At 42.6% G+C, this 21,126-nt stretch overlaps 1 protein-coding gene across 1 annotated transcript in view; it reads right to left on the bottom strand.

The window, feature by feature from the left end:
* Positions 1–21,126, bottom strand: part of LOC141167056 (complement C3-like) — a 275,580-nt gene that overhangs the window by 102,695 nt on the left and 151,759 nt on the right. The window contains exons 18-32 of the mRNA XM_073654383.1: positions 19,162–19,273; positions 18,844–18,929; positions 17,074–17,213; positions 15,869–16,081; positions 15,688–15,754; positions 15,013–15,099; positions 13,719–13,925; positions 13,250–13,325; positions 12,665–12,827; positions 12,436–12,534; positions 12,199–12,349; positions 10,776–10,939; positions 10,505–10,663; positions 6,258–6,317; positions 4,301–4,391 (exon numbers count right to left, since the gene is read on the bottom strand). Of these exons, the coding sequence (XP_073510484.1) occupies positions 4,301–4,391; positions 6,258–6,317; positions 10,505–10,663; positions 10,776–10,939; positions 12,199–12,349; positions 12,436–12,534; positions 12,665–12,827; positions 13,250–13,325; positions 13,719–13,925; positions 15,013–15,099; positions 15,688–15,754; positions 15,869–16,081; positions 17,074–17,213; positions 18,844–18,929; positions 19,162–19,273 (1,875 nt within the window). The remainder of the gene's footprint in view (positions 1–4,300; positions 4,392–6,257; positions 6,318–10,504; positions 10,664–10,775; positions 10,940–12,198; positions 12,350–12,435; positions 12,535–12,664; positions 12,828–13,249; positions 13,326–13,718; positions 13,926–15,012; positions 15,100–15,687; positions 15,755–15,868; positions 16,082–17,073; positions 17,214–18,843; positions 18,930–19,161; positions 19,274–21,126) is intronic.

Below are 21,126 nucleotides of genomic sequence, written 5' to 3'. Positions count from 1 at the left end.
AAATTCTATAATAGCATGATCGCTGCCTCCTAGGGTCCCAGCCACCTTTACCTCCTCAACCATTTCCTCCCTGTTTATAAGGATTAGATCCAAAGTAGCAGATCCCCTTGTTTTCTCCCCTACCTTTTGGAAGATAAAGTTGTCAGCAAGAGAGGATAAGAATTTGCTTGACCTGTTAGTTTTACTTGAGAGAGATTCCCAACAAATGTCTGGATAGTTGAAATCTCCCATGACCACTACGTCATATTTTTTGGAGAACTTGGTCACTTGATGCATAAAGAGTTCATCCATATCTTCAGCTTGCCCAGGTGGCCTGTAGTAAATGCCTACAATGGTGTCCTTTCCGTTGTTCTCTCCTTGTATTCTTACCCAAACAGTTTCCACAGAACTCCCAGTCTCTGAAGCTTCAATCTCTGTGCAGATATACGCTTTTCTAACATACAATGCGACACCTCCTCCTCTTTTATCAAGTCTGTTTCTTGCAAATAAGTTATATCCTTTTAGCCTTTTATTCCAATCATGTGTATCGTCCCACCAAGTTTCAGTGATTCCAATGACATCATATTCCTTTTCCTGCATTAGTAGTTCCAATTCTCCTTGTTTGTTGCCCATGCTTTGTGCATTTGTATAAAAACATTTTAGTTTGTGATTGGTTTCTCTTCCTCCCATATTTTTATTATTTAAATTGTTTTGTCTTTGTTCTTCCTTTCCACTTCCAGTAGCAGAGATCTCAATAGTATTTGTCAGCTGTATGGCTTTTTCTGGCCTTTTGCTTCCCTTCCCACATTGTTCTAGTTTAAAGCTCTCCTGATGAGTGTAGCAAGTCTATGATCAGTCTATAATCTATTAGTATACCTAAGTCTCTTTCACATGTACTGTTGCTTAGCTCTATTCCTCCCATTTTGTATATGCTTTTTTCATTTTTATTGCCCAGATGTAGTACTTTGCATTTTTTCCTGTTAAAAACCATTCTGTTAGTTACTGCCCACTGCTCCAGTTTAGTTAGGTCTTTTTGAATCCTCTCTCTCTCTTCTCTAGTGTTAGCTATCCCTCCTAGCTTTGTGTCATCAGCAATTTTAATCATCCTCGGTGTCCGATTGGTGGGGCATTCTTGACAGGGCATCAGCATTGGTGTTCTTATGATCTGCCCGGTACTTGATTGTGAACTGATAATTCGACAACCTGGCTACCCAACGCTGTTCCATGGCTCCCAACCTGGCTGTCTCCAGGTGTGTCAAGGGGTTATTGTCTGTAAAGGCTGTGAACTTGGTTGAGGCTAGGTGATGCTTGAATCTTTCAGTGATAGCCCAGACCAAGGCCAGGAACTCCAGCTTGAAGGAACTGTAATTCTTCGGGTTCCTCTCAGTAGGGCGAAGCTTCCTACTGGCATAGGCAATTACCTTCTCTCTGCCGTTTTGCTTCTTGTAGTGAGGGCCTCTTGTGGAGAAGTCCGTTCATGCACCCTTTTGGTCATGTGGCACCTGTAGTAGCACGGTGCCACACCTCAATCCCTATCTTCGCCTAAATTAGGCCGATCCGGTCCAGAGAGGTCTCAGATAGTAGCTCACAATCAGGAGAGTAATATGTGGGCAATAAGGGCCTAAAATGGCTTAGAATGCAAAAGGAATGTTAAAGATAGGTTGGCATTGTCACAGAGCTTGAGCAAACACGTCCTGCTTCATGGACTTCTGGCCATGCCCCATCCGACGGCCTTGTTGATGCTGGTACTCAACAACAGCCCTCTTCTGCTCACAAATTCTTCCCAACATCTGCAGTGTAGAGTTCCAACGCGTGGGGACATCACACACCAGTCTATAAGACGGAAGCTGCAAACACTGCTGAAACACGGCAAGGGCGGCGGAAGCTGTAGGTGACTTTCTAAAATGGGCATACAGGCAGCGTACTCTCCGGGTAGGATTTGAGAAATTGCTGAACCGCGAGGTTAAGAACATGGGCCAGACATGGTACGTGTGTGAGCTCGCCTCAGAGACGCCACCAAGTTCCGGCCATTGTCACACACGACGATGCCTGGCTGTAGGTTCCGGCCATTGTCACACACGACCATGCCTGGCTGTAGGTTCAGCGGTGTGAGCTACAGATCTGCCTGCTCTTTCAGAGCTGTCCACAACTCTTCAGCATTGTACAGTTTGTCACCTAAGCATATTAGCTTCAACACAGCCTGTTGACGCTTGGCCGAGGCAGTGCTGCAGTGCTTCCAGCTTGTGACTGATGTGGTCATTTCGGAGATGGAGGTTGAAGAGGAGGAGGAGGCTGAGGAGGATGAGGTGCAGGAGCTGTAGACTGTGGGGGCAATCCTGATTGACATAGGGCCTGCGATTATTGGCGTCGGGAGGATGTGTTCCGGCCCAAGGTCCGACAGGGTCCCGGCTTACACTATGGTAACTCAGTGGAGTTAACGTCAGCGAGATGTACTGTCCCTGCCCAACAGCACTTGTCCACGTGTCCGTGGTTAGGTGGACTTTCCCGGTAACTGCGCTGTTGAGGGCACGGCTAATGTTTTGGGACACGTGCTTGTGTAATTCGGGAATTGCACACCAGGAGAAATAGTGGCAGCTGGGGACTGAGTACCAAGGATTGGCCGCAGCCATCAGGTTGCGGAATGCTTCCGTCTCCACGAGCCTAAAGGGCAACATTTCTAGCGCCATCACCATCACAACCAGTTCCCCGTCCCTTGCCTCGTGCCTTGCCCATTTTAAAAGGGGGACAATATATTCCACGCTCACTACAAATGACTGAATTTGGAGCGAACTTATATGTGATCCATGTGACGGACAAACCATAGTTTTAAATACCTGGTCTGTAGGTAACTATTTTGAAAAGCATACTTGTGTCAATTGCTTCATTGACACACTGAAACAAATTTTTTAATGGAGGCCAGAAATGGCAGTATTTTCTGAAAACGTATATGTGATCCGTTTTATATAGCTGAATTTTTAGCGCTGTAATATGGAAAGGACCTGGCTGTATTCTGCAGTGCCAACAAGCAAATGGCACAGAAAAACAGTGTTCTCTGGATTGCTTTTTAAGCAAATAATCAGGATTAAGATTCTGGCCCCTGAGACCTGGGCCTTTGTCTAGAAATGTCTAAGAGCAGCAGCAGCAGACAGAACTGGAATGGAGCCTCTTGTCCTATGTGCACTGCAGTCTGCTATATACCCTGCCTGCCTGCTTATATACACTGCCTGCCTGATATCTCTGCAGATGGATTAGTCCTCAGAAGGACTGTTTGTTGAGATGGATATATGTCTCTAATATAGTCTGTATACCTACACTAACTAGAAACAAGCAAATCTCTCCCTAGCTCAGCAGCAACTCTCCCTACACTGTCTGATTCCGGAGTGACTGTGACAAGCATGGCGGCGCCAGGTCTGATATAGACCTGATGACGCTGTGCGGCCTGCCAATCACTGTAATGCCACAACCAACATGGCTACGGCATTATAGTGAGTGGCAGGCAATCCCTGCATGTTCATTGGCTCTGTAAAGAGCGCCAAACATGCAGGGAGGGGATCCGAGCTCCCGCCGAGCAACCCCGGAAATACTTGGCGAGCGCCTAGCATCACGAGCATTGAGATGCTCGGGCGAGCAGTAGAGAGCATGCTCACTCATCACTATAAATTACCTAAAAGCTCCTCCATTGCATCTTCCTCTTTAGATTGTCTACATGCAACTGCTCTAGCTTGGGATTTGTGGATAACGAGTTCACTATCTTGCATTGCTAGTACAAGAGAACGTTACGTTCCTCGTCCACATATATCAATGGCAAAATAACAACCTGGTTTGGATGATCCATCAACAACTTGTCTATTTTCATTAGTCAATGATTACTTACTAGTGTTGAGCGAATATGTTCTATTAACCCTTTCGCCGAGTGTGCTCGGGCCGAGCTCCGAGTATTTATAGCTGCTCGGTGATATGGTTAAATCGATCCCGTGTGCATGATTTGCAACTGTTTGACCGCTTTATTACATGTGAGGAATGTCTATTTCTTACACATTCCTCACATGTAATAAAGCTGTCAAACAGTTGCAAATCATGCACACGGGAGCGATTCAACCATATCACTGAGCAGCTGTAAATACTCGGAGCTCGGCCCGAGCATACTCGGACAGAACATACTCGCTCAACCCTATTAATTACCTGTGACCATTCATTTTCTTGGAAAAATGGTTGCAACTGTTTGAACTTTTAATGATATCTGGCCCAAGAGTTGACATTATAATGTGCTTTTTTCAAGGAATATTTATTGTTTTACAATAGAAACTCCTGGACAACTTACCATTTGGCTCATCTTTGACAGTAACAGAAAGATCAAAGTTATTACATTCATTTTCTTTCTCCGTCACAAACTCATAGTATGCAGCCATCACCTAGACCAAAAATAAGGTCAGTCATTATGTACAGTATAAAGTCATTAAAATTCAGAGCACATGATTTACTCCATATGTTAACACTGCTCCAAGAGGTCAATGGGTCTTTTATACCACAGATGTGGGGGCAGCAAAGTTGGAGAGAGTAGTTTTTCTATTACCAAACTTTTTTTCGACACTTGTATTACTTTTTGTCACTGTTTTGAATCACAATTACCCTTTACCCAAATATGACCAACCAAGAAAAGCTGATATAGTATTGTGGCACTACTGCTCCTGAACAGTATGTACTGGAAGAAAGGACCGCAGCCCTGACTTCATGTAGGCAAAAAACCCCAGCACGGAAATGATGATAGAGAATGAAAATCTTGGTGCAATAAGCGAATATTTTATTTTGATCCGGCAAGAAAAGGTTCATTGTTTCCACCAATAATGGTCTTTATCAAGGACATCTATAGTGCGTGTAAGTACATAATGGATATATGTTAGAACATATACTGTGATAAACATAAAACAGTACAAAAATGAAAATAAAATGCAAAAAGGGGGAAGGAGAAGAAGGGGTATGACAGGGGTTCAAAATAATAAATAGGTAATAAATGTTCATGAAAAAATGGGTAAAAGATGTGGGATTCCTGGGGAAGGGAAAAAAGGGGGAGGGTGGGTGGTATCTGGGAAAGGATCTGGATTACATATGTAATGATATTTATATGCACTGTAGATGTCCTTCATATAGACCATTATTGGTCAACACGTTAGACCTTCTCTTGCCAGATGAAAATAAAATAATCACTTATTCCATCAAGATCTTTCTTCTCAATCATCATTTTGGTGCTGAGGTTGTTTTTTTGCCTTTCAGGAATATTGGTTACCTGCTTCTGCATGAATGCAATCACTGCCAGAGCTCCTTTCTATATGGCCTGATAAACTGATTTTCTGTATTATTCTATTTTCCTACACACTATTTATCACAATTCCACCATTAGGTGTGTCTGGAAGCAGTGAGTGACAGGTCCAAGCCGTCCAATCTAGGACAGGGGCATGCTGAGCTGTCAGTATGATGATGGACATCTCTGCAGTTCAATTGGAGGTTGGGGCATGCTGAGCTGTCAGTATGCTGAATGACAGTTCAGCCATCCAATCAGGGCCGGGAGGTGACAGGGCTTCCTCCGTGTGTCTGCTAGTCGAGTAATTACTGGGCTGTTTAGCTGGCCCTCTGCCTCCAGTTGTAGCTTTGCTCTAATGGCGTGCACTTGCTCTGCTCTCTGTGTTCCTGTATTTGATCTTTGCTGCCCGACCTTGGACCTTGCCTTTGACCATCCGTTTGCCTTACCCTTTTGTCTTGATCCGCTACCTTCCTGGAATGCTGACCTCAGACTGTGACCTGAATAAACCTTTGCCTTAGCCCTTTGTTTATGATGAGCCCTCTTGGTATCTGACCTCGGACCTCTTGACTACCCAGCTTCATGACTTGTCCGTGAGCAGTGACTAGCATCACACTAATCTTCTTCACTGCTGTACTGTCACATTATCTTTACAGATTGGTCAGTTATATGGCTTTCTTTCCCTACCTCTCAAGCTTGGCTGTGAGCTGTGATATCATCTCACTATCAAGATTCACAACCAAATGACTGCTTCATTCATTGCCCAGGGTTTTATACAGGCTATGATAATCTTTCTGATTGGCTGGGCTATACCATGTGGTGTAATAATTTCAAGGCACAATGAGGAAGTCAAATTCGCTGGGTTCAGTGATTTCATAAACATTTTACACAAATTCAGTATAAATAAAGTCACTCATCTTTACCAAGTCCTACTCTTTTATATATTATATAGAACCTGATTATCATAGTCTACTTTTCATACCGTTAGTGTAGCCTGTCCCTTTCCTTCGGCCTTCACCTGAAAACCTTCATTGATGAAGGTCTGTAGAGAGAATAAAGACATGTTTAAGTATATAGAGAGAATAATTCACATTCACCGTAATACAGGCAAGCATCTCAGGATAAGGAAGGTCTATAACCTATACAGTGATCTAATCATAGGATCTTTTCACAGATTAAATGTAAATGTGCTTTTATGTTTTAAAATCCTCACTATAAAGCAGCGAATATAAATCAAAAAGGTCTGAAAACCACTGTAAATTCTCAAACTTGACATGAAACTATAGAATTGCCAAAAGGGATTTTCTCTTGAAAAATCTTATAAAATCTCTTTACTGTCAAGGTGTTCAAAATTCTACCCAGTAGGGAATAATCATATCTGGGGGTAACAAGGTCAGGGGCAACCAATTTGGCCACCAATATTGTGAAAGCTTTCCCATCCAAAAAGGGAATATAGAAAGCAAAGGATCTCAGCATTTCTCATGGTGAGTGAAATGGTCAAACAGAGAGACAGTCAGAGTGATCAATATCCAAGGTGCCTTTGTTCTGAATTAAAGCCCATAAGGTCCATCCATGACCGAAGATAAGCCTGCATGTGAGAAGTAGTGACCATATGATCCAGTGGTGTCATTCAGGAATGACGGCTATGCTGTAGATCTACTCTAAACTGCTGTTACTTTTGGTCTTGCTGGAATTAATGCTTTGTGAATTAAGGTGGCATTAGAAATTGCAAGTGGTTGTGTGGTGCCCCTGAGGGTTCAGTCGCCACACAGGTACTGCACCTCACCCAGAGGTGTGGTGTCTCCTTCTCTCAGGTAAGGAGGGAGTGCTGCCCGGGACCCCAACACCTGCATCCAACACTACACTGCTCCAGGCCGGCTGGAGGGGCAACATGCAGAGCGCAGCTGCTGAGCCCTGACCCTGGCTGGAGTGGGGGGGAACCCAAAGGTAGGGGGAACCTGTAGTGGGTGTGGGTGGAGGAAGCAGTTTAGGGGAGCACCATGGTAGTAGATATAAAATGGGAAGCCATCTTAGTGAGTCAGTTGAGTAGTGAGAGGACAGTTCAGAAGAACAGTCTGGGAGCAGAGTCTCAGTAGGAGCTCTGCTCCACAACTAGGGCCTAGTGTCAGAGGGCCAGGAGGGGAGCAGGGAGTAGGCTCCGTTCTGTTGAAGGGATCCTGGGGGGTACGGCGAGTGCAGGACGGCACCCGTACGCCCCGAATCTGTCAGAAGACAGAGGGATCGTAGGCCGCAAGAAAGGGACCGGCCCCTGGCCCAGTCATGTACTTCAAGTCCTGGCTGGAAAAACCGGAGGCTCCTGGCTTATATAGTCAGTTGCGGATGCCTCGTTCTAATCCCAGTGAGGGTCAAGCAGGTCTGTGAACTCCGACGGACAGGAGGGACTTCAGAGCACCTGAGCAGGATTCAGAGTGGGGAAGCGCAGGGCAGGAGGGAGAAAGACCCAGCGTGAAGACAGTCTAGCTAGGAACACGAGAAAGTGGGGTTCTGTCAGGTTCGCCTAACCTGCCTGAGGAAGTGCTGAACCCCTGCCTGGTGAATGCAGCGCGACGTGGGAGGCTGACACCTGTACAGTGCACTAGTGGAACTGTTATAAGAACTGTGAGTAAAAACTCGGATGACTGCACCGCACTTCCTCCGTCCATTCTTTAATCTGCGCCATCGTTCCCTCTCTGCACTACAATGCCCAGCACAACCACCATTTTCCTACACTGCCCTGGAGCTAGCTCTACCTGTGGAGAGCCACACCACCCCTGCTGCCGTAACACCAGCTCCAGAGGACTGCTCCACACTGGCAGCTCCTTTTGGCCGCAATCCACAGGTGGCATCACGAACAATCCCAAAAACCCCATATAAAAGTATCCCCCCCTTTTTGCACTGACCGCCCTGGGTCACGGACCGGGCCAGCCACGTGAAACTCCCCTACCGGCATATACAGAGGCCTGGCTGTCGAGTAACCCACGGCCCTGGGGGCGCGTCAGTTGCAGACCATGATCATCCAATAGACTACATTGCAGACACACCGAAATCAGACCCTCTTACACTGTTATGTGTGGTAGATCATTTAGTCCCATTCAAAGTGTTATAGAGGGTGAGGAGTTATCCTTAATTATATATTCTTTAACTTATACTACAACTTAAGTATACTTAACTTATACTACAGCCAAGGGAATGATTGGGACAAGATACAGCAGCGAGCAAAGGTGCCTCTATGGATGAGTTGTTCTCAAGAGAGTAACGAACTCGGATGCAGAGGGCTCAACCAAGACTGAGCCATGCGCCAGCACCAATATTACCTGGACGTACATCCTCAGACACACATTCAGTTAAAATGTATTGCGGCGCAGAGACCCGCCATCTCCCTGTACTGCAATAAATACTGCCGGCCAATCAGAGGCCAGTAGCAGATGTCGGCTTGCCCGTAATGGGCAGCACATGGCAGAGATGTCATGCTCTGCTCATGTTGACACACGGAAGTAGCTGCTGACTTCTGCGCAGGCTATAGAGGAGGACACCGCATGTTGTGGAAGTGGGGGAAAGTAAAAAAAAAGTTTATTTCTTTTTAAAATGTGGTGGAGAAGAATGGAAGGGGCCCAGGATGGGGAGCATTATACCAGAAATGGGCTCAGGATGGAGGGCATTACATCAGGAATGAGTTCAGAATGGAGTGCATTATACCAAGAAGGGAGCCAGGATGGGGTGCATTATACCAGGAAGAGTTGCAGGATGAGGGGCATTATACCAGGAAGAGGGCCAGGATGGGGTGCATTATACCTGGAAGAGGTCCAGAATGAGGGGGGCATTATACCAGGAAGGAGGCCAGAATGGCAGGAATGATACCAGGAAGGCGGCCAGAATGGCGGGAATTATACCAGGAAGGAGGCCAGAATGGGGGGCATTATACGAGGAAAGAGCCCATGATGGGCAGCATCATATTAGAATGGGGCCCAGGATGGGGGACATTATTATTATAAGGGGTCAGGTTGGGGACATTATTACAGGAAAGAGCCAGGACTGGGTACATTATTACATGGGGGGGAAGCTCGCACATCCTACAAGGGCCCATACATCTGACCAACATGCAGATGGGAGCCCGGTTCTAAATTTTTAACCGGGACCCATCGGACTCTAGTTATGCCACTGGTTGTTCTGATGGGTATGTTGGTTATTTTAACAGTAAGCCGCCAGTAATTTAATCACAGAGGAATATGGCTAAGTGGAATTTTGAACCACATAGCTGGAGTGCTATGTAAAACGAATACATGTCCCCAGAATGCTAAAACAGAGATTACATGGAGAGCATGAAGTCTAGGATGATACACTGCTAAAAGTTCTATCCAGTAACTGCTAATTTTAGGATATCTCCAAGTTATGTGTTATAATGAGAGCAACATATCTTGGACAGTAAGAGCTTATATTCTTAGATGGGATTCAGCATAATGTGCCATTTCTCCTATGAGAAGATCCCGTAAATCACGTTTCAACTATTTCCTCATTTTAAAATGATATTCTCTCTACCATGAATCAAACTGTTTAATAACGAAATTCCACCCTCAAGAGAAATGCAAAAAAGGCAAAATAAATGTAGACTCGACAATGTAATCAGTATGAAAAAATACAATATTCTGTAATTTTATTTATCTAAAAAAATGATTTCTTAACTTAAAAAATTTGAACTAAAACATTCAAGAAAAAGAAAGATACTTAGCTTGAGTTTCAAAATGTAAACAATTTTTTTTTCCCTAAAATGTTGAAACTTCCAAATCTTGTAAATTAATAAACCAAAATAATTCCACAGAGGAGAAATAGCCAAGAAATGGTTAATCTAAAATATTTGTTTAGCTCTTTCCAAGACTTTACAGATTCCCAATCCATAAACTTTTACATTTTGCCTCAAGAAACCCCTAAAATTCTGGCATAAAAACCGCTATAATTAAGATATGGAGATTAATGAAAAAAAAAAGATAAAATTATGAATTTGGGAAATTGAAAATCCAACATGATTTTTTTTTTTGTCAAGGCAAAGGGAAATTTACAAACACAAATCTGTGGAAAAATGAATTTTCTTAAATAGACACATTTTATCTCACCTACATTTTGAGATATGGACCGATCTTAATCCTAACTTGCACATTTTGCAGCAAAATTTAGCTGGATACTGGAAACTTCCAAAGTCCTCAACTTAAATTTTCCTATACTTCCAATTCTCACCTCGTCAGAACGAGCGTACAAAGCATTTTCTGGATTGAACTGATATTTTGTTGAACTAGTTCTTCCAGGTAACTTGTAGGAGACTGCTATGTCCAACATCTTGCTATCAGGCCTGGCCACCTGATACTGAGCCAAAGACTGGAAGAACATGATGGTCGCCTGATGAAAGCCATTGAGGAGAGGATAAAAGATGTCGTTAGCAGAGATTAGTCATTGAAGGCATCACTAGACATCATAAAAGTGGATCGGAGCAGCAGAAAACATCTCTCACTTGTGTCGATGCATATCTCGCACCATAAAAACGCTGTTCGGTCAGCCAATAAGCCACAGGGTCTACAAGGTCATAATTTTTGAGATGCAAGAGAGTGAGGAGAGCATAAGATGTTGCCTCCAAAGATATATACTTGCAGTCAGGTTCATCCCAATGAGACTTGTCTGTAAACGACAGAGAATAGAGTAACATCAGAGGAACATCAGTCACTTTTTGGTGAAAGATTGAAATGGCTCGACTCCAGATGAAAGAGATGGAGGTACATGGTGTGAGGTCTCATATCAGATGCAATAATCTCTTTAAACAGTTAATTTCAACTCTGCTTGTTAACGCCCATCCACTGGATAAGTGATAATTAGAGATGAGCGAATCAATTTGATGCAAATTTTGTATAATATTTTTGGAACTTGCTGAACCCAACAATTTGTAATTTACTTTGTTCAAATTGCCTAACATTGCAGTAGATTGCATGAGCCAGAGAAAGCTGACATAAACTTTGCCGGCATTCTCCATAATATTTTGCAACTATTACATCACATGGCACAGCACAGAAATGTAATCATAGCCTGTATAAAAGCTGAAGCAGGGAATGCAGCAGCCGTTTTGTGATGAATCTGGATAGTTAGAGCACGTCACTGCTCACATGTATGAAAACAATTGTACGTGTGGCAGTGTTTGGTCTGTGTGACATCAGTGTTCTTCACATATGAACAAATAAATAAATTACAAAGCTTCTCCTATCCATTGTAATGTTAAACACGGCACATTGGTGCCATCCATGTGCTGTTCATGTATTTCACGGACCTATAGATTTTTATTGGCAGTTTGCATTCATGCTGATGGAAAAATGGACACATGTCGGTGTGTTTTGTACAGATACATGGCCCGGGAAACGACACAGACATGTGAACAGCCTATAGATCATAATAGGTATGTCAAAAACACAGATAGAACACGGAAGTGCAACATGGACGTCTAAATGAGGCTAAAAAGATAGGGCGAGAAAGCCATAAAACACTGAAGAAACTGTACAGATAGTGTGTGACAGCAGCAGTGAAGAAGATTAGTGTGTGAGGAAAAGATAATAACGTCAAACATTTTTTCAGGGGAAATGGAGGCTTTTTATTTGAAGCAAATTTATTTGCTGTAAATTGAATTTCCTGAAAAAATTCAACAAATATTTTAAATTAAAATTTCAAATACTTTGCTCATTTCTAGTGATTACCATCGCAATCTCCACAATCCTGAGAACGGGGTTCAAAAATGTCCAATTAGAAGGTAGTGATGGACGCACCACCACTAGACCATTGTTTATGGGACTGCAGGAGATAGCGGAGAGCTGTGAATAAGTAATAATTTGCCAAGGTGGGTATAACCTTTAATTTTTTTCTTGATGATGACCCCTAATAATATTAATCATTACCTGTTGCCGCGGATAGTAATTTAGTTGAACTTTGAAGTATTCCAGCCAGAGCAAGTGCATATGAAGTAATAGCGATGGAATGGGGTCTCACAAGACGATGGTACTGGTCCAGGAGGAACCAAACCGCCTTATTAATACTGGACTGCAGATTCTATGGATGAAGACATACGTAGATGAAATTCTGGATAATGTGAACTGTACTATAGACATAGTTATGAGAATGTAGCAGCCACTTACATCGACCTGACCAGTGCAGAATTCTTGACTTTCCAGTAAAGCAATGAGAACAAAGGCTGTGATGGCCACATCTGGATCTGATGAATTGTAGAGACCTCCCTATGAAGAGGATGTTTGTGTATGTAAGATATGATCTCATGAACATTTCGTACAAATATGAGTCCATGAAATTCTATAATGGAAGCCATTTTTTTTTTCAAATCATCACATGGAGAAGTGAATTCCTTACCGTTATGTACTGAGCACTAATAGGGGCCTTCTCCTGGAATAATCCATCTGGTTGCTGTGTATTCAGAATGAGCCACTTGATGGAACCACATAGAATATTGCGATCAACTACACCTGTCAAGGCGTTGGCCGAAGCAAACACTTTAGCAATGTAAGCCGTGAGCCTGAAGGCCAAGAGAAGAAAACACAAGTGAAAACCAATAGTTAGGCAATGCCGATTGAGTTTAGGGGTTGTTTCAAATAGACCCCAAGTATGGCACTCATAGTTTGGTGTGCAGGGCTGTAGCCAGGATTTCTATTTTTTGGGGCAAAGGATGTTGGCCAAGACAAAGTGTCATGCTGGCTCCGCTTGGTGGCCAGGTGGCATTGCTCTTCAAGCTACACTGCTGCTTCTATGATCCCCTACATAGAAGCCATGATAATCTTATGCTGCAACTTTCCACAAAGAGGCACCATATGGTGGCACATAAAGTGCCCAGGAGTCCATAAAACAGAACTGTAGGGATTCCATGTGTCACCACACTCAGTCCGTTCATGTGCCATTGGCAGGTGCTTGAGGCGTGATGATAAGAGAGGTTGTAATTACCAGGTGCTGGGGACAGAATTTTTGAAAGCTCCGTAGGAACCATCTGGTCTATGATATTTAAGTTGGGTTGTGTAGCCTACGATAAAAGAGCAAAACAAACATCTTAGTTCTTACATGGAAAAAATTGTTGACCTCAACTATTATTATTATTATGACCGGCAAAAACTGATTAAAAATTTGCTTATAGTACTGCCAAACCTTCTTGCTCAAATTTCAGTGGTTATTTGCTCTTGATATGAAGACCTTAGTCACTTAAGACAGATTGGAGGTCTAGGACTGACTCATGGACAGCACCATTGGTTGTTACGTAGTCTATCTGTAGTCACAAGTCTGTTTTACATTGCTCATCTGTTCAGTTTGCGAACAGATTGATACCATTGCGACCAAGTGTAAGAAGTTAAGCAGCAGCCATGTCACCCTCATTCAATTTTTAATTTTCAATTAATTATCTTCAGAAATAATGTCTTACCACTTCTGATATTCCTGAGAGCCATCTCCCTGCGTTCCAGTCCTACCGTGTCCCACTGGTTAGTTTTGTCCAGATAATGAGTTGCGATGACAACTGGAGTCATTCTCTGCATGTTTTGTTCAGCACAACCATCAGGCATCGTAATCAATAAGTGATCTAGTTTAGAACCATTGATGGCACTTTGTATCAGCTGAGAGATTGGAGATCCTGAAAAAGATAAAACATTCACCAGTAAAGATGAGCAAATCGATATGATGCAAATTGAATTCATTTTGGATTTTCAGCAATTTGCAGAACTCAGTGAATTTAAACAATATGTGAATTGCTTTGAGGCCTATTATAGTCTGTATAAAAGAAGGGGCAGGGAATGCAGCAGTCATTTTGGGGTGAATCTGGATAGTGAGAGGAGACATGACAGCTCGGAGCTTAGCCACAGACATAGTGAGAAACTGTACAGATAGTGTGTGGCATTTATTAGATAGGAAAGGATTGGATATAGTCCTAAGAGGCCTCAGACTGTCATAGTCGTTTCAAGGCAATTGGAGGCTTTGATGTATTTATGGTTTGTGATGAATTTTATTTGCTCCAATTTCAATTTCCTGGAAATGTTCTGCCTCTGCCGAATTTGAATCACAAAAGATTCGCTTATCACTATTCATCATTATTGCTTTCTCTAACTTTCAGGACTCAGGGAGTCTGGTAGGTGTACCTCACTCCAATCATTGCAAAAGGAGGTGGTCCCAATGACAATATTATCTATTGTCTCCCTCCTGTGCCGCCATTTAATTCTACCCATGCTACCCACTCCGATGATGGAAAATAAGGGACAACTTCCCTTCTGGTTGGTGGTGCTCCAATTGTATGTACCTTTACCACCTTTGTAATGAAGGTCATTATGGTGGTCTCCAGAAGGGCATTGAGATCTATTTTAGTCAGATCAGGGGTAGTGATGTGGGAATCCGACTAACTAGAACTCTAAAAGGTTGTAAAATATAGGACATGAAAGAGATTGTGGGACAGAAGGTGAGAAGATGACAGTGATGGTCTTCACAAGACCATAGAGATGCAGTGTGGTCTAATCTGAGATGGTGATATGGAAACTCTTTAAGAAAATGAATAATAAGCTTAGACAAATACTTGGGGATCGCAAAGTCCCTCTCAGGTTTTCCCATCAGAGCTTCCATTGAACACGGCACTGCCTAATTTTGTACATCTTGCTTTTCCACTGATACTGTATGAGGATAATCTGCCAGTCAAAATATTGAAAGACTAAATAGAATCAGTAATGTCCAACCTTGCACCATGATCTTGATTGCAATCTCTGATTGCGGAACAATATTCTTTATTATGAGGGATGTGATGTTCACTATGTGCTTGCCACCTACAGGGAAAAAAGTGAGAAAATTAGTGAATTTCTACAGTGGGCATAATAGTCTGTGACATGACAGTCTATATAAGGTGCAAGTCCCAAACTGGACCCCTCATTTATTTTGTTAAGATGAAACACCCCTTTAACCCATTCTGAACACAGCTTAGTTTGTGCCTTTGAAGTTTTGCAAATTTTTCCATCTCTGCAATCTGCCGTCCAAGACTTCGTCGTTGAAGCATCATTTTATATTCCAGGTCAATATTCCACTGTCTCCTTACTCCCGGCATCCCCACCTCCTCTTTTGATTAGCAGACCTAGTATGACATCACGCTGCAACAATGAAGTCACGCCAGTCCGACTAATCAAAAGAAGAGCCATGGATGCCGGGAGGTAGGAGGCGGATCTCCCATGTTGCGGCCATGACATACTGATCTGGCTGCTGGACCAGGGTCCTGGGAATCGATTAACTCCAACTCTAGTGGTCATCTATGAGTAATATAGAAAAATGTACTGCTGGTAATAAATAGAAACAACATTAAATTTCTGTATAAAACTCAGAACATTTTAGGTGGCCACGTGTAAAGGGTATCCTAGACTTACTTCTCCCTTTTGCTTCTGGATCTAGTATCACTGATTGTATAGTTTCAATTTTTCGAATTCCTTCTGGCTAAAACAGAAAAATAAAATAAGATACAGAAGTAATTAAAAAGAATATTAATTAAAAAATAATAATTACAGGGAAATTAGAGATGGATCTACAATGTTGTAATTTCCTTCTCACCACAACTTTCAGTAACTTCCGCACGCCGTCTCCACCAAGTTCACCATAGACTGAGGCTATGACTTCTACATAATGCTTTCCTACAGCGAGTGGCACAATGATGAAGGGAACGGCGAAGGACGAGTGCTGCTTAACTGTCACCACCTTGGTGTACTTTCTACTGCGGGAGGAAAGACTGCAGATCTGAGGATTGTACGAGAGGGAAATCCGAACCTGCAACCCAAAATAATAAGCCAATGTATGAAGAATCAGCTCAGTGTTTACAGTAGGGAGCTAGGACCTGACATATCTACATATATAAGGCTAAGTTCACACAAGCATATAATCATCCGATTTTCAGCAAGAAAAAATGGACAAATTATGGCATCTGTACGTATCAGTTCTCATACATCAGCAGTGAAAAAAAACATTTACAAGACCAAAAACAGTTTCCCATATTAACAATGGCAATGTATCAGTAAAAATTGGATGCTATATGGATGTTAAATGTGGGGTCCGATTTTTCTGCATACCCAAAGACTTTAATAGGCAAGCCTTATCTGAAAAAGGGAAGAGACTAGAGCATGCTACAATTTTTTTCACATTATTGAATAATTCAGTAACATTGGTCCAGGTGCTGTCTGTGTGAGATCAGTTTGTTCCACTTTACCGAAAGAACAGTTGTATGAATGTAGCTTAAGAATTAAATAAATCACCTGCTCGAACAATGAGAAAATGCACGTCAAGATTTCTTACTTTATGGAAATACACCTGGGTAAAACTGACATAGAAAACCCATTCACCAATTTTAACATGGTAAACTGACCACATGATGTAAAAGTCATTGCAGAGATGAATAAAACATATTTTTTTATATTCTTTAATTTCACATCTCCATTGAGGAGATATTAGCTTGTAAAGTTTAGGTCCGAATTTATGAAAAGCCCATCTGAGTGTTACCAGAGATTTGCCTCTGGGGGCGTGTACTTTTTCCCCTGCATGACACCTCCTGCTTATGATTGGTCACTGTCATGCAGGAGAAAAAATGTATCAAAAAATGCTACAGGTTTTATCATTGGAAGTGTAGTGTTGTATAATTTTCATCTTCTATTCTGTATGATAAGATAAATGAGCACAACCAAACCCCATAGGAATGTGTCCTGCACCTTGTCTATCAATGCTGGGTGCTATCTCACTACCCGACCAAGAGAACTTCCAACTCATACCTTCAAGTCTCTGCTCTCGTAGTTGTATATGATAGCCCGAATTTCAACCTGTTCATTCCTTGCCACTGAGTAAGGCAATTTCAAGTCTATGAAGAAATTCTTGACTGCTTGGATCTCATAAGGCTGTGCCACACAGATACCTGCACAATAAAGATCGAGAGGATAGGACACGATGAATGCATTCTGAAGTCAAGGGAAAAGTAGTTCAAATAAGTTTGATTTTTCTTTAGGTTGATAATTCAAGGATGTCTACAAACAGGAGTGACATGAGCTCTCTGAGTGTCCATTTGAGGACTGTATAATGTCTTTCTTCTCTAGTCATTAGTTGTTTGAAGAATTGTCCTTCTAGTAAGCTTATTCTGCTCAGCTATGTATGTTATCTGTGTGTGTATCATCCATGCATATAAGTTCAGCCTGTTTAATTTCAAATGTGGTTGAACCAAAATGAGCAGAACAGCGGTAAAATGGTAGAAACTATTCATCTTTGAAAAAGACATCAACATGGCTAATACATGGTGAATAAAGAACAGTATTGTCTTCACATGGTCGGAAGAATAGAAGAAACAAGATGAAGAGGAAGAACAACCCAATGGTTTGATACTATCAAGAGAAGACACTGGTGGACCTATCTAGGCTTGCACATGATCGATCTTCCTATAGATTATTCATCCATCAAGTCGCCATGGCTTAAGATCAAGCCAAAGGTCTTAAAAAAATTCCCTTCACATTTTTCCTACTAGGGTTCATGAGTGAGATGGTTGGGTCAACTCTCGAAATAATGTTATGTCCCTTTATCATCAATCTTATGATATATTGTCATACTTAGAACTGTATTCTTCAATCACAATTATGAATGTATACATAGATCCTAGAGGTGGGACAAGGGGTAAGCAAAGTAGACAGCCATCAAGGACATCAACTTGTGGATTTTAAAAAGTCACCTAAGAATGGAGCCAGATGAGGAGTGGGAGTTGATCCTACAACAAATTTGTGGTGGGGTAGTCAACTGGCACTGTTTAAAACATTGTGCATAGGATTAAAGAAAATGTAGAGTATGTATCCTAAATAAAATTTGTTCTAAATCTTTTTTTTCTTTTTACATTGCCCCTTACTGTTGTACCTGATGGAGAAGCAATGGAGAGATTGAGGAAGGATGAACATCCACTAGGTACTAGAGAGGTGTTAAGAAACGACTCTGCCTTGAAGAAAGTAGTCAGATAGGACAGCAAAATAAATTGTTTTTTTATTGTTGTTTCTTACTAGATAAGAACCTTTTCAAAAATTATCTAGATGTAAATGAAAAAAACGAAATTTATTTTGTGCATATTAATCAAGTTTCTTATACCAGTCTTGAAGAAAAGCCAGCTGGTGCGAGGTGAGTCAAATTCATTAGGAGCACATTTCTTAATAAGTTTGATGCATCTTTTCGGCTGTCAGAATACAAATACGACATCAGCTATCAAATTTCTGTAAAATGTAGTCCATTTTCTAGCATGAATTATAGTGAGTCTATCAGACGGTGGTTGAAATCATGCCTCTTCAGCCAAGCTCCTTAAGCGAAAAGTTCACAACACATTTGTACTAAAACTTTGATAATTTTTCCCCTGTAGTTTTTCCATTATTGACCAATTAAAATTGTATGTGTAATGGTAAAACTATACTAAATTAATGAAAAACTATAGCATTAGATATTTACTACCTAGTTACAAGAATCGTCATTGCCAAATGAGTCTAAAACATTAGCCGAACTTCAGATCTTCAAGTTTTTACCTTTAGTTTCAGACAGGCTGATGGCCAACACTTCCCAAGTTGTAATCGAATCTTTCAAAAATCTATTCAAGACCTCTGTAGAAATACTGAAAAAGAGAAGCATGGCTCTTGCCACTATTACATTACAGAGCGAGTTTACCCATTATTCTTATTGGCATTCTAAAGGCTAAAGAAGCCGCCATGGCCAATTGTTTTGTCAGCATATTTTTGGAGTAGCTACAAAGAGAGCCTATAAACTTGAATGTGCACTTAAGACTCCAGTGGTCGAACATTATACATCCTGCCTAAAAATTAGACAGAACAAAGAGAGGTACTCACCCATTAGCATCAGGAACTTTCTTCATTGTTACTACATCCCATAGCCAACTCTCGGGAAAATAACTCCTGACAGTGATTTCTGCATCTGGTAAGTACTCATCGTCATTTTCACCTGTCAAAAAGAAATTTGTAAAATTTCTTTACATCCTTACAGAATATATGAAGTGCTAAAGGTGCTTTATTCCACAGTCAATCAACTTGAAATGTTAAAAAAAAATTGTACCTTCTAGTCTTCCTTTTTTTTACATTTATGATATACATAGAAGTTTGGCCTGATTTTAGTTTACATTTCTGTGGAGGATCCATTGTCATGAACAATAATACTCAGGAAATCAATGCAAGAGGTTCTAGAAACCCAATGAATTGAGCCTTGAACCCTTGTTATGATTATGAACAGTATCTGAAGGCTCAGTGCTGGCATCTTAAATTGCTTGTTTTTTGGAGTGCTGGTCATTGTTGTGCTATTGCTGGTGCCCCTGCTTGGTTCCACTTCCCCCTCCATCTAGGGACGCCAGCATACTCATGGACCAGGCCATGCGACGTGATCCCCGGCGTGCTCCCTGTCTCCTTCCTGTTTCTATGTTTCCTGGTGGAGCGTCTATTGAACACGCATGTGTATAAAGTACACCTGCAAGCTGGTTCCCAGCCAATATCTGGGAGGCATCTTATTTAAGAGGTGCCAAGCAATACATTGAGTCATTAGATAGTGTAGTGTTCTACCAGTGAAGTTTTGAGGTCCCTTGGTCCTGGTGTGGCCAGAATCCTGAAACCGAACCCCTGGTGCGGCCAGTCTTGAACCCCGAAGTCCCTGGTCCCAGTGCAGCCAGACCTGAACCTCATCCCCCGGTCCTTGTGCGGCCAATCCCAGAATCAGTATTCGAGACCTTTGTGTTTGAATGTGTGCCTATCCTTGTACCCTGTATATCCGGACTGCTACAACCAGTCTCCGAATCCATCCTGTGTGAGTCTCCGTATCAGTAACCGTTCTGCAGTGATCCTGAACCTATTCGTCCAAACGAAGCCTAAATCGGTGTCCACGTTGGTAATAGTTCTACCAGAGGATCCAGAACCTATTTGTCTGAGTCCGAGTTTATATCTGTGTAAGCGTACCTGACCTTCGGGATCAGCAGCTGCGGTACCGGGAACTGAATAGGAGAGGTAACTGGCGACTACCTGCAGCCAAGCCCGACTTCATCATCAGGAGCTCCGTGAACATAACTGCTTAGCTATGCCCCTCCTAGGCAAGCTCGGTCCCATGGCACTGTGGGTTCGTGAAACCACATGTGCCACCTGTGGGTGTGACAGTCCTCAGGCCTAATCCCAAAGGATCAAAGTTGCCAGCAGGAGCCTGAGCCCTTGGACACTGTTCAACCGCATGGTTGTAAGGGGGAAGACCGGGGTGTAAGTGCTTTCAGAGCAAGGGATCCGGAACTGCCGGGGCCGTACCTCTTGTTGCAGGGGAAAGACAGACTGCAAGCAGAGGAGTCATGTGACAGGGAAGCAGGGGGTGTGTCGAGAGAGAGAGCTGGGAAGTCAGGTGACAGAAAGACTCCTGGTGTGACTAGAGAGAGGAAGAGACAAGTACGTTTTGCGCGGGAAAGCGGTGCTGGATCCGGCTCAGCAGAGCAGCGTGAGAGGGTCCAGGCTCCTGGCTCCAGGACTGGGAGCAAGATCTGAGTGCAGTGGACCGGAGGAGTCAAGCCGACTAGAGAAGAGACGCAGGGTCAGTGGAGCAGGGCACGTGAGGTGCCATGTTATAGACTAGGGACTCAGTGGGTAAAACTGGAGACCGCCCGCTGCCGCCTGAAGACAAAGCATTGTTTGGGCGGGAACGCCTGAAAAATCAACACCGGCGTCAGCGTGCATCTTCCTTGTGAGGAGCGAGAGTCAGCTAAGTGAAAAAAACTGTTGATTATAACCGGTTTGACTCTGCTACATCCAGTTAAACTGTGAACTGTCAGTGAT

This window comes from Phyllobates terribilis, unplaced genomic scaffold (assembly GCF_046119375.1).
Source record: "Phyllobates terribilis strain yellow unplaced genomic scaffold, ASM4611937v1 Scaffold_11__3_contigs__length_659146591, whole genome shotgun sequence".
NCBI classification, from domain to species: domain Eukaryota; kingdom Metazoa; phylum Chordata; class Amphibia; order Anura; family Dendrobatidae; genus Phyllobates; species Phyllobates terribilis.
Note: the sequence above shows the minus strand (reverse complement) of the source record. Positions and strands in the feature narration are given on the sequence as shown.